Raw genomic sequence first — 14,843 nt, 5'->3', positions numbered from 1 at the left:
TTCCCCACATTTAAATATCTGCCATGATTTTTCTAAAGCTAATATTTTTAAAACTTCATGTTTATAAAATTATCATAAGTATGATAACTCATTATCATTCAGAATTATACATATACTGAAGTGTTAAGATAAACATAATTATTTGGTTTTCTTACTAAAAAAATGTAGATTTTAGTATCTAAAAAATTTCTTAAATTTGTATTGGAACCATGGGTATAGCAGCCTCCTACTCTCCGGTTAAAAAATGTTTAAATGAAACTAAAAAACAATGCATTTTGCCTGGTACACATAGTGAAAAGTACTTGTGGCATTTGGGAAACTCAAAAATGGAAGAGTTTCTCCATGTGCTTATGGTATCTCTGGATGATAGGAGATGCTTTATAAAATTTAGCTGGGGAGCGAATTAAGTATTTTTATTAGACGTCTTTCCTAAGTTCCAATTTTAGAAAAGGTACAGGTAGAAGGGAATTTACAAGTTTCTTTGAAAGACAATCACTCTAATACAACACATGGTTAATAAGGCTGGAAAATGGTAAGAAAACAGCTATTATTAAATAGAAGAAAACCTATATATTATATATATCAACCAAACTTCAATGTGATAATCAGTTTACTTTGAATATTAAATAACACCACTAGGAGAATTTGTAGCTCTCTTGTTTGAAAGGAAGAATTCAAATTCTTAAGATCTGTCACAGTTATTAAACACACAATGCTTATTCAACCCCAAATTTACTTTAAAACAAATAGACTTTCAATCACACAGAGCTTTTTCTCTAGGACCTAGACTAAAATGTTATGAATTAAAAGGAAAAAAGTACTGACAAATTGGCTGGCTCATTCAAATAAATCAACTTGAAAGGATTATAGATTAAGTTGACAGTTTGAGTATTATGAGAAAAATGGAAGAAGGTTGAGTTTTTAAAAAATTCTTAGAATGATAGAGTAAGAAATTCCATGTATGATATAATTTTTGACAATATAAAGCAGAAATAAAATAGTAGCTTGTAATTCTTATATAGGGCATAAGGTGGTGCTATATTCTACCAATTCAAGTAAATTCATATAAAAGGAAAAAACTGTTAATTCATTTGTCATATACAAATATTATTTATTTTCATTCACAATGCATAAGGAAATGCTTAAAAGCATAAATTAAAAATAGTAAAGTTGAAAATTCTAGCTCTCAAAACTTAAATATATCAGTAAAGTTACATTTTTCTTGGAACACTGTAGAGAACATGATTTGTTTGACACACAATTCCGTATTATTAAAGTTTTAGGTGAGGTAGAATTATTAAGCAGTAGATCTGCCATAGACTTAGTCAAAGGAGGAACTTCTATGTCATCATTATCATTATCATCATCACGTTGTTTTCTATAAAGATACCGTATGTCACGCTATTAGAAGGCTATTTACTTTTTGTTAAGTAGGTAAACAGACTGTATTGAACTTTTTGTTATTAAAGAATTATAAACTGTACATACTTAAAAACTGTACATACTTAAAAACAGGAGGTTAAATAGATGATTTATAAGGGGAAAATTTGATATAGATTGCTCACCTAATTGACAATTTGAATTGATCAACATTTTGAAAATGAGAGACTTTTATAAGAAAATTACTATTTGGAGCCTTCACAAAAATTAAGTTAGACAACTACCTCAAGTCTAAAATGTTTATATTTGTATTGTTTTACATATATAGACATATATAACCTACATGTTACACAACATATTCACATATAACACATATGTTGCATTATATATATGTTACACAACACATATATATGTAAAATATATGTAGACATACTCTAACTAGGAATCTGGATATAGTATTGCATCTCTGGAGCTTACAACTCATGGCTTTCTCTAATTTTAGTCATGACTGGCAACTGAAGCTATATTTCTCTCAAAGAAAAATTTCTGACACTCCTTGTACATTATGAAACCTAAGTAAATAGAGAAAATTCAGGATTAAAAAAAGAAGTGATACAGTACCTACATATGGTATACAGAAAGTAACACATGTATAATCCCTGTGAAGGTCATACTTTCCTCCCATAATTCAGGTCTTTTACCATTTGTGTAGATTTATGATTTAAAATCTGGTTTATGTGTACCCCATTACAATAATTTTCTAATTTCTGAAAAGACCTTTCTTTTCTGTCCCAATTCCATACTTCTCCACTCCACATGAAACTGAGGTACCCAAACTTGTTTAAAATAGATTTAAAGTATTTGAAGAAAATTAATTTAATAATTCTTTTAGTAACTTATTCTATCAATCTCAATTAAAACAAATTATACAATAATTGTATTCCTAACCAAGTACTTCTTAGAGTTGTTGTGAAACTTTAAGAAATATATAAAATTTAAGAAATTTTTAAAAATAACTTCAAGGTAAAATGCAAACAAAGAACCGAATCCTGCTGAATAGCAAAAGGATCACAGATTTTAAAAAAAAATCATTTCAGCTCATCTAAGAAATATCAGCGAGTACAAACAGTGGGCAATATCAAGATCAGAAAAAGGACATAAAAAGTCAGATAAGTAATAAGAAAGCTATGAAGTATTTCTAAAAGACGTTAAATTTTATATGAAAGTCACAGAATTTATGAGTTGACAGTACACCATCTTCTTTTAATCATTAAATTCTCCTACTATCTTTTACCTAATTCCTAATTATCAGTACCTTTCCTTGCTCTTGATGTCTTAGATGCAAAACTTTAGTCTTTTGTTATACAATCACTATGGCCTACAGATTAATTTTGGTGTTGTCTATTAGCGTTGTCCCTTCCTTACTATGTTCAGGTACTACCCTTGGCCTAGCTGTACTTACTTTATATCTGAATAACTCTATCAGCCTCTCTATAGTCTCCCTAATTTGAAGTCTCCATATACAATATACAACAGTATAATAACTTTTCTTAAACTATACTTTCATCATGTTATTCCCACATAAAGATCTACAGTAATTTCTTAGTTCCATAATAATATTAATAACAATATTATTTATTAAAGTAAAACTATGTCCCTGGCATTGTGCTAAATTATTTATATATGTTAGATGATTTAAATCTTTCAAAAACACACTAAATATAATTATTCCCAATTTATAGATAAGGAAACTAAAACTCAGAGGGGCTGCTGACTAACTTACCAAAGGTCACACAGTTATTAAGTGATAAAGCTAAAAGTTAAACACAGGTCTGTCTATTCAAAGGTTTTAATCAGCACCTTAGAACAGTGCTTTGCACAAAGCAGTCATTCAATAAATATTTGTTGGTGTGGGAATTCCCTGGTGGTCCAGTGGTTAGGACTTCACGTTTTCACTGCTGAGGGCCCGAGTTCAATCCCTGGTCGGGGAACTAAGATCCCACAAGCCACACTGCTTGGTGCGGCCTAAATAAATAAATAAATATTTGTTGAATAAATGAAATGCTATACTAACTTGGTATATTGTTAATAATGAAATGAAAATTTTTATTTTTTTAATTCAGGGCCCATTACACTAAGCAAAATAGCTCGCATATGTTACCTTTTTAATGAATATTTGTTGAGCTGAACTAAATTAAAGGAACTGTACTGGTATGTACCCAATTAATAAGAGCATGAAACAGAGAAAAAGTTTTATTATGGCTTTAATATAACCCATATTAATATTCATTTATATTTTATAAAATTATATTTATTTACACTTTTGAATCGGGTAAGCAACAATTATTTAAGTTGATTTTATTAGTTAGCATTTAATTTAGTTGCAAAATACAGAAAGTTTCCACTGGTGGAAAATAATATTGTTGGAACACTAAATATTGTGTGTGAACATGTTGGACATGCACACCAAATTGCTTAGGGTGTATAGATTCCTAAACAGTCTGAACAAAATTCCTTGGAGATAATGTTTTAAAATTTTAATATAGAACAAATGTCACTGTCTAGCAATTTAAAGATATAAGGGACTTCAGAGTTCAATATCAAATACAGAGTTGTTATTTGAAACAAAAATGTAGCTCTTGAGAAAAATCAGTTCAGTTTCGAACAGCAGTTATAGTATTTTTTTTTTCCCCCTAGGTACATTTTTCCCCCAGGTACACATTTTTAATGTATCCTAGCAGTTTCCAGTTGATGTTTTATATGTCTGTAGGTATTATTTTCTGTTGAAAGAAAACTAGTAAAGGTTGAGTCTAGAAAGGGAAAACAAAGAAAGATCAATATTAACACTCTACAAATATTGACTTAGCAAAGTGACTTTGTTGTCTTTCTCTCAAAGGAACTGATATTGAATGAATGATTTATTTATAAGAAACACCTATGAAAAGTATTTGTTAAACAAAACCAAAAAATTGCTTGGCAAAGTACATAATTGCATAATCTATTCATCAAGTTCAAAAACTGAAGAGTCATTTTTAAACTGAAGACCATTTAGTAATATTCTTATCCATCATTTTCACTTTAAATTTATTAAAACTGGCTTATAGGTAGAAATGCTACAATCCACAGAAAACCTCAAAGAATTACTTCATAAACTTTACTTGTTCTCTGTAAACACCAAAAAGTTATTAATAAACTTAATGTCAAATTTGTTTTCAGAAAAAGTCATACCTATTCATTTAAAATACTATACCTTTATTGAGTTTGGCTCAGTTAACTTTGAGTTTTGCTTACTACTAGCGCCCATGGTAATTGTGAAAGAAACAGATGTTCTGAACTCTCTAGTTGTTGTCAGTAAAGAACTCCTGGTGTCTCCTGTAACAAGTAATAGTTATTCAGTCTCACATTATGAAAAGCTGTCAATAAGAAGTCTGTTTCTGAACACAGTATAGTATGAAAGGACTATGTATTAATTTCATTCTCTTTGTTCTTCCTATTGAAATAAACTCAAAAGTTTTATATTTATCAGACTTTAATGGCTGCTAATTTCTGATCTACTAATAAGATTCTTTATTTCAATCTGTCATCTTTTAGCCTGAAACTTTACTTTTAATAAAATATAATGAGCAAAGCCAAGTCAAGTTCCATAATAAAATTTTACTTCAATAGATTTTTATAGCTAAGTGAGTCTAGAAACAGTAGCTAACAAAAGTTTATCGCTGATAAGCTAAGATGGAAAGAAAAATTTATCTGAATATGATCCTTAATTCTTAAACAAGAAAAGTAAATACCTTTATTTGAGAATGATTCCTGATCAGTTTTTCTTATGATGTTGGGTGATGGTTTTGGTACTGGTGATGGGTCCCTTTCAGGGGACCCTTCCATGTGGCTTCCAAACTGTTGACGCCTCAGTTTACTGTCAACCTCCAATTTTTCTAGCGTAGTTTTGAGACATTGTTCATTGGTTGTCATATATAATTTACAAAACTATAGGAAACAAGTACTCCAGTGGGTAAAACATTCAATCATACATTTGGGAGGAGAAAGAAAATGCACATTAGTAGGCAAGGGATAGACTGATAGATGAAATATATTTCCTATTGAACTAGGTTACTCATTTTATTTTCTTGAATCAGATTGACCACCCTCAAGTGACCTAGTGAAATGCAGCCATGATTCAATAAGGAGGCCATACCCTGAGTGAAAATAAAATGTTACACAAAGAAAGGTGATTTATTATTATTTTTTACAAGACATGTGTAGACTTGCGATTGTTCTAAATAATTTTTATGATTCTTCCACTCCAGAAGAGGCATATTCAAAGAGGAGTGTGTGTGTGTGTGTGTGTGTGTGTGTGTGTGTGTGTGTGTATGTGTGAGCACATGCATGTATTTTAACTTGGTTACATTATTTTTCAGGTAGTCATTCCGATTACAATTGTGGGACTGGAGAGATTAAATTTCAAGTACAATTAGTACTTAATATATAAATATATCATTGTCAATATTTAAAAGATGTGTGCGTTTAAAAATACTTCTATACAGTAAACAAATTTACATCAGTATGAGCTTATGTACCTTGATGTAGTCAAATTTGCCATCAGCATTTACGTCAGCCAAATTTATTATGGCATTTACCTCTTCTCGAGTCATCTTCTCACCTCTCTGGAAAAAAAAGATTTATTTTAAAGCAACATGTCTATCACTTTGTTATGCACGGGGAGAGTGGAAATTAATTTTAATCTTTTCTACAAGTAAATTTGAATATATGATTTCATTAAAAATCTCAGAATGAGTATTATGTCAAGCAAAAATGAACCTATTATATGAAATAAAATTTTACAATTTTCACAATTAAATTGTATAAAAGTGTGCTGAATTTCAGTTTACTAAATTTCAACAATATATATCATAGATTCAGTAATAACTACTATTAAATTCAGAGTAACAATACTTTCTCATGCTGTACCAAGAAACAGAATGGTTTCTGAATCTCATTTATACTTTAGTTCTCTTTTACTTATCCCATATGAACCTATCACTGATTTACAAAGAGTTCTGGCAGGAAAGAATTGCAAAGGAGCACAAGAGGATTACAACACAGGCTCAATTTTATACTTTATCTTTTATTTATAAAGCACCTTTCATCCAGAAGGATCCTTAAGTACTTTACAAACAACATATATGTGATTCATTTCACCTGCCAGTGAAATAGTTATTTCTGATGTGGACTTTGGTAGCCAAAGCTAGATTCCAAGTTGTTCTGCAAAACATGCATATTACAAAACTGTTTCACAGATCTTACCTTTGTTAGAAGTTTATAAAGATCAGTGTGTAAAATAGAGCCATCATCATTTACATCTAATTGCTTAAATGATTTTAGCAATTCTGCTTTTGAAGTAGGTTTTTCCTTTCTTAAAATTAAACAAAAATCATCAAAATTCAGTTTGGCAGTTTGAGGAGTCCAATACTTATTAATGGTCTTTTGGGATGGATTTCTTCCTGCATGCTGAAGAGCTGCCCAATAAAACAAGTATTATTTGTTACAGTAACATTTGGAATTGGTATTTAAGTGCATTTTTAAAAAAATCATTATGTACTACAATATTATACAAAAGTACACACATACCAATACATTACCTTTGATGTTGATAATCTAGTGCTATCAATGTATGCCTAACTTTCAAAAATGACAATATACATATATGTTACCAGCTAAAGATTCTCAAATATATTAAAATGCCAGAATTAAATAGATTTTTCCTATTCTGATAGTTGGTTCTCAACTTACATAGTTTAATTAACTGACAATATCTGAGTTACTTCATAAGAGTGCCTGGAGAAAAAAAAAGATCTAATAACAACCATTCACTTAATTGTTTTGAGGACATAGGAATAAAAAAAAGCATAAATTATTACTTTTTCTGGCTCAACAAATATCTTAATGAAATGAGTAAATCATTAGTTTGAGAATATCACTGACAACAAGTCATGATATTTAAAATGTTCATCACTGCCAGCTATTAGTTTCAAGAACATGAATCATGTCCCAAATGTCAAATACATGCACAAAATGTATCCTACTTGCAGTTACAGCCCTGCTAAAAATCAAGAATGTCAACAAACTTTGAGAGAACTCTATTATAGAGATGAAATGCTCAAATTACTTTTCATTTTTAACCAGAACATTTAAAAATAGTCCTATAACCAGTTATTTATAAGACATTCCTATTTTAAAAGCTATGCCCTTATAACTATGAGAAGCAAAGAATTACAATGTGAGAAAGGCTTTGTATATTTGCAGGTCATATCACACTAAAATATAATGGTTTTAAACAATTGTAGATATTCTGTACAGTTGAATAGGAGTAACTTGGTAATTTGCAAATAGACTAATCTCTTCATATTAAGGCTTTAATATCTTAACACTATCTAAAATGATCCAATAGTAAGTTTCCTAAGCACCACAGACAAAATTAACAGAATTTTAAAAGGTGTAACTGTCCTGAATTATACTACAAACTTCTATTATAAAACTTTATATTGGATATTTCCAACTATCTTAGGTGAGATTTCACAAGATCTATGCATTGTCAATCACCATTAAAAACTGATAATCTAGATATTCTACAATTTAATGTAATAAGGAATAATATATAAAAAACAATTTAACTAAAGAAATATCCTCAAGGAAATAGAAACCAGATCAAGGCAATAAAATGCAGACACTTGTGAGTCCATTATATTGAACATTCATTGTACACAAGAATAATATGAGGTGATTTTTTATTTTTAAAGATATAAGCTTCTTGGTTCCTAAGAAGTTTTATAATCTAAATAGTAAGTCCACACCTTAAGTGTAAAGTTGCTACTGGTGGTCAAGATTTATGGTTAATAACATATTAGAAGTTAACTGACTAAGATGAATGTTCCCATCTTCCACATTATGCCAGTGCATTGTACCTAGATAACATAAACTTTGGCAAAGAAACAGAAACAAGATCATCAACTAGAGGTGACTCTCAGAGTTACCAAAAGTTACAGCTATAGCAATTGCCATCTTCCATTCACCTAGAAAACCTTTGTGGAAATTTGTAACAGTGGAGATAACATGGCTTTTTAAATTTCCACATGTTTATTTTGGAAGTAGACAAAAGCCCTAATTACCATGTTGCCCAGGAATAAAAGATAAGTACTCTGCCTAGTGTGTAAGTGGACAATTCCTTAATTCATCTATCAAGATAATCACAAAAAGGGCATATGTGTTTTAGGATTCCATGCCCAGTCAGCCTCCTCCCTTTAAAATCTGGGAATACAAGTAGGACCTAAATAAAGTTGTGATTTAAAGTCAAAAGTCCATGTGAAAAAAATGGTATTTTCTGTCCAGCTCTGGAAAAATAGATATGTAACTCTTTCCCACAAGTGGCAGCTCAAATGCTTGTTGCTATCTTCAATAACAAAATTTTTTAAACTATTTTTTAAATTACTGTTGTCTAAAAGAACAACTTTCTCAGAATAAAATTATTTTCCCCAAAACATGGTATTAACTAAACATTCCCATATCTAAGAAATCGGTACAATACTAACCAAACTTTAATCTTTAGTTTTAGAATTAGTTGGAGCCCATTATTAAGTCCAATAACAGTGAAAACACAATGTAATTGTAGATGTTTAAAGGTTTACACCAAAATACTGATCTTCTGCCAGGGTTTACTTTAAGCTTTGACATGAGTTTATAATACCTGTATTATTTGTAAGCTGGGAAAAAAAGGAATTCTAAAGTTCTCTTTGACTTTCCATTTCCAAATAAGCTAAAGTACTGCTTTATCCTATTTCAAAATGGAATGTCAAAGCACATGTATGTGCATAAGTGGCAGAAGGTTATAGACGAAAGGCATAAAAGTTTAAGAAAGAGAATCACTGGTTCACACAACCAGTTTTTTAAAATCTAGATTATCTGAAATCAATCATTACAATTTTACAAAGAATATTCCACCATAAAATCAAAAGTTGAAGAGATGAACACTGCATTATTGTCTTCCCAGATAATTCTATACGACTGATAACACCTTAGTAATACATACTCATTGATTTAAACTAAATGCCATAGTAGCAGAAAGCATGTTAAACTTTTACACTTAGTAGATTCATGATCTCAACCAATATCCAAAAGAATAGAGAGAAAAAACTAAAATTATAGTTTATAATAAAATATAAATTTTAATCTTTTCAATTTTTATATTTCCCAAAATGGGTTTCCTCAAATAGATATCTTATTGCATACAAATCCAAGACACTGTTGCAAGAATATGTCAGATTTTTTATTTCAGGAAACTGCTTCTAAAGTTGGCAAAAAACCTCAGTTTTTCTACTCATAAAGTTATTAGCCTTGATGAAACTGACATGAGTATAGTATTATCTGGTATTGTTGTTTCCCACTTTCTTAAGACTAAAGACCTCTAAGTCATTTGACACACCTAGTAAGGACCAAATTCACTGGTTTGGGGGATATTGGCACCAGAAGGTTTAAAATATAATGGAAAACACAACCATACAAAATCTAGGGGATGCAGAAAAAGCAGTTATTAGAGTAAAGTTCATAGCGATACAGGCCTTCCTCAAAAAAAAAAGAAAAATCTCAAATAAACAACCTAAACTACCACTTAAAAGGATTAGAAAAAGAACAAACAAAACCTAAAGTCAGCAGAAGGAAGGAAGGAAGAAAGATCAGACAGGAAATAAATAAAACAGAGCTTAAAAAAAAAACAATAGAAAAAGTCGATAAAACCAAAAGCTGGTTTTTGAAAGGATAAACAAGACTGACAAAACTCTGGCCAGGCTCACCAAGAAGAGAGAACACAAATAAACAAAGTAAGATATGAAAAAGGAGACATAAGAACTGATGCCACAGAAAAACAAAAATACCACACGGGAATAGTATGAAAAATCATATGCCAACAAATTTGACAACCTAGAAGAAATGGACAAGTTTCTAGAAACATACAGCCCACCAAAATTAAATTAAGAAGAAATAGATAATTTGAACAGATGGATCACTAGAACTGAAATAGAATCTGTAATTTAAAAACTCCCTACCAACAAAAGTCCAGGACCAGATGGTTTCACAGGCAAATTCTACCAAACATACAAAGAAGAACTTATACTGATCCTTCTCAAACTCTTTCAAAACGTTGAAGAGGAGGGAACACTCCCAAGGTCATTCAATGAAGCCACCATCACCCTGATACCAAAACCAGACAAAGACACCATGAAATAAGAAAATTGCAGGCCAATACCTTGATGAATATAGATGCAAAAATTCTCAACAAAATATTAGCAAACCAAATCCAACAATGCATAAAAAAGATCATACACCACAACCAAGTGGGATTCATCCCAAGTTCACAAGGATGGCTCAACATATGCAAATCAATCAATTTTGTTTATGATACACCACATAAACAAAAGAAAACTCAAAAACCACATCATCATCTCAATAGATGCAAAAAAAGCACTTGACAAAATCCAACATCCATTCATGATAAAAACTCTTACCAAAGTGGGTATAGAGGGAACATATCTCAAAATAGTAAAAGCTATATATGACAAACCCACAGCCAATATAATACTCAATGGTGAAAAATTAAAAGGCTTTCTGCTAAAATCTGGAACAAGACAAGGATGCCCACTCTCACCATTTCTCTCAACATAGTATTGGGAGTCCTAGCCACAGCAATCAGACAAGAAAAAGAAACAAAAGGTATCCAAGTTGGAAGGGAAGAGGTAAAATTGTCATTATACGCAGATGATATGACACTATAGATAGAACATCCTAAAGACTCCACACAAAAACTACTAGAACTGATAAACAAATTCAGCAAGATAGCAGGCTACAAGTTTAACATACAGAAACTGGTTGCATTTCTTTACACCAACAATGAAATATCAGAAAGGGAATGTAAAAAACAATACCTTTTAAAATCACAACTCAAAAAATAAAATATTAGGAATAAACCTCACCAAGGAGGTGAAATATTTATATGTGATAAGTATAAAGCATTAATGAAGGAAATTGAAGATGATTCAAAGAAATGGAAGATATCCCATGCTCTCAGATTGCAAGAATTAATATTGTTAAAATGGCTATACTACCCAAAGCAATCTACAGATTTAATGTGATCCCTATCAAATTCCCATGACCTTTTCCACAGAACTAGAAAAAATAATCCTAAAATTCATATGGAACCATAAAAGACCCGGAATTGCCAAAGCAATGCTGAAGAAAAAAAACAAAGCAGGAGACATAGCCATCCCAGACCTCAGACAGAATACAAAGCTACGGTAATCAAAACAGTGTGGTACTGGTACAGAAACAGACATATGGACCAATGGAACAGAATGGAGAGCCCAAAAATAAACCCACACACCTATGGTCAATGAATCTTTGGCAAAGGAGGCAAGAATACACAATAGGAAAAAGATAGTCTCTTCAGCAAGTGGTGTTGGGAAAGTTGGACAGCTGCATGTAAATCAATGAAGTTAACACACCCTCTCACCATACACAAAAATAAACTCAAAATGGCTTAAAGACTTAAACATAAGACATGACTCCATAAAACTCCTAGAAGAGAACACAGGTAAAACATTCTCTGACATAAATTGTACCAATGTTTCCTTAGGTCAGTTTCCCAAGGCAATAGAAATAAAAACAAAAATAAACAAATGGGACCTAATCAAATTTACAAGCTTTTGCACAGCAAAGGAAACCACAAACAAAATGAAAAGACAACTCACAGAATAGGAGAAAATATTTGCAAATGATGCGACTGACAAGGGCTTAATTTCCAAAATATACAAACAGCTCATACAACTCAACAACGAAAAAACAAACCACCCAGGCTTCCCTGGTGGCGCAGTGGTTGAGAGTCCGCCTGCCGATGCAGGCGACACAGGTTCATGACCCGGTCCAGGAAGATCCCACATGCCACTGATCGGCTGGGCCGTGAGCCATGGCCGCTGAGCCTGTGCGTCCAGAGCCTGTGCTCCGCAACGGGAGAGGCCACAACAGTGAGAGGCCCACATACCGCAAAACAAAACAAAACAAAACAAACCACCCAATTGAGAAATGGGAAGAAGACCTAAAGAGACATTTCTACAAAGAAGAAATACAAATGGCCAATAGGCACATGAAAAGATGCTTCACATCACTAATTATTAGAGAATTTCAAATCAAAACTACAATGAGGTACCACCTCAGGCTGGTCAGAATGGCCATCATTAAACAAATAATAAATGTTGGAGAGGGTGTGGAGAAAAGGGAACCCTCCTACACTGTTGGTGGCAGTGTAAAGTTTGTGCAGCCACTGTGGAAAACAGTATGGAGGTTCCTCAGAGAACTAAAAATAGGGCTTCCCTGGTGGTGCAGTGGTTAAGAATCAACCTGCCAATGCACAAAACATGGGTTCAAGCCCTGGTCCGGGAAGATCCCACATGCCACAGAGCAGCTAAGCCCGTGCGCCTAACTACTGGGCCTGTGCTCTAGAGCCTGCAAGCCACAACTACTGAGCCCACGTGCCACAATTACTGAAGCCTGCGCACCTAGAGCCCATACTCCGCAACAAGAGAAGCCACTGCAATGAGATGCACGCACAGTGCAACAAAGAGTAGCTCCCACTCACTGCAACCAGACAAAGCCTGTGTGCAGCAACAAAGACCCAACACAGACAAAAATAAATAAATAAAATAAATAAATTTATTTTAAAGAAAGAAAACTGGGCTTCCCTGGTGGTGCAGTGGTTGAGAGTCCGCCTGCCGATGCAGGGGACCCGGGTTCGTGCCCCGGTCCGGGAAGATCCCACATGCCGCGGAGCGGCTGGGCGAGTGAGCCATGGCCACTGAGCCTGTGCGTCTGGAGCCTGGGCTCTGCAACGGGAGAGGCCACAACAGTGAGAGGCCCACGTACAGCCAAAAAAAAAAAAAAAGAAAACTAAAAATAGAATTACCATGTGATCCAGTAATCCCACTTCTGGGCATATATCTAGACAAAAACTATAATTCAAAAAGATACATGCACGCCTATGTTCATAGCAGCACTATTCACAGCAGCCAAGATATGAAGCAACCTAAATGTCCATCGAAAGATGAATGGATAAAGAAGATGTGGTACATATAAACAATGGAATACTACTCAACCATAAAAAGAACAAAATAATGCCATTTGCAGTAACATGGATGCAACTAGAGATTATCATACTAAATGAGAAAGACAAATATCATATTATATCACTTATATATCATTATATGAATCTAAAATATGATACAAATGAACCTACTTATGAAACAGAAACAGAATCACAGACATAGAGAATAGACTGGTGCTTGCTAAGGGGGAGGAGGGTGGGAGAGGGTTGGATTGGGAGTTTGAGATTAGCAGTTGCAAACTGGTATACATAGAATAGATAGACAACAAGGTCCTACTGTATAGGGCAGGGAACTATATTCAACATCCTGTGATAAACCATAATGGAAAAGAATATGAAAAAGAATGTATATATATAACTGAGTCACTTAGCTGTACAGCAGTAATAAACACAACATTGTAATTCAACTCTACCTCAATAAAAAATAAAATAAAAAAATATAATGGAAAGAAGCAAAAAAAGATCAACTCTCTCGAGCCCTCACCCCTAAAGAACAGGACAAAACCCAGAATTCTTAATTTTCTTTTAAAGTTTCACTTATTTTCTAATACTACTCTTTTATAATCATTCAACCATATATATATATATATATTCCCTTTACATTTTCCCCAGTGTAGGTCAAATTCAGACTAGTAATTCAGTTGCCAGAAGTGTTTTAATTCTATCATTATAAATCTTAAAGTACCAACATAAGAATTTATGAATCTTAAAGTACCAAGATAAGAATTTTAAAAATAATTTTAAGCAAGTAATTGATGGAAGTTTTAAAAATACTAATCTAGTCTATTTGAACACTGAAAGTTTTATTTTGAACCTCTTAGACTATGTAGCTATATAAAATGGCACAATAGCATAAGGTAGTTCCACTGCTCAAGCTTAACTAAGAAATTGGAATGATTCAACAATGTAATTCTAATTGCAGTCTTTCTGATCTATTAACTTTCAACAAATAAGGCAAGCTACTTAAGTTAAAAAAAAATTACCTAAGCAAAGTTGATCTTTAGAAATAATGTTATCTAAGCTGCTTTTGAAAACAGTTAAGTAGGCAGCTCTACAATTCATATAAAATATCTCCTCTTCAGTTAGTGGAAATTTCTTTGATCGAGGACTCTCTGAAAGCGTTGATTTCTGACTGGAGAAAGCTGCATCACTTCCTGGACTGATGGCCATTCTATTAGAAAATAATTTAAAATTTTATTTTAGTCAGTGTTAATCCTAAAATTCAAGTGTCACTTTACCTTTCAAACTGGGGCGAGGGGGAATCAAG

General features: G+C 32.5%; 1 protein-coding gene across 7 annotated transcripts in view; it reads right to left on the bottom strand.

Moving 5' to 3' along the window:
- Positions 1–14,843, bottom strand: part of EFCAB7 (EF-hand calcium binding domain 7) — a 50,696-nt gene that overhangs the window by 33,723 nt on the left and 2,130 nt on the right. For 6 of the 7 annotated variants that reach the window (XM_067726393.1, XM_067726394.1, XM_067726388.1 and 3 more), the window contains exons 2-6: positions 14,560–14,747; positions 6,682–6,893; positions 5,955–6,041; positions 5,169–5,364; positions 4,631–4,752 (exon numbers count right to left, since the gene is read on the bottom strand). In XM_067726393.1, the coding sequence (XP_067582494.1) occupies positions 4,631–4,752; positions 5,169–5,364; positions 5,955–6,041; positions 6,682–6,893; positions 14,560–14,747 (805 nt within the window). The remainder of the gene's footprint in view (positions 1–4,630; positions 4,753–5,168; positions 5,365–5,954; positions 6,042–6,681; positions 6,894–14,559; positions 14,748–14,843) is intronic. The other variant, XM_067726395.1, reaches the window with a different exon arrangement.

Source organism: Pseudorca crassidens, chromosome 2 (genome assembly GCF_039906515.1).
Source record: "Pseudorca crassidens isolate mPseCra1 chromosome 2, mPseCra1.hap1, whole genome shotgun sequence".
Taxonomy (NCBI): domain Eukaryota; kingdom Metazoa; phylum Chordata; class Mammalia; order Artiodactyla; family Delphinidae; genus Pseudorca; species Pseudorca crassidens.
The sequence above is the reverse complement of the archived record's forward strand: the minus strand, read 5'-3'. Positions and strand labels throughout refer to the sequence as shown.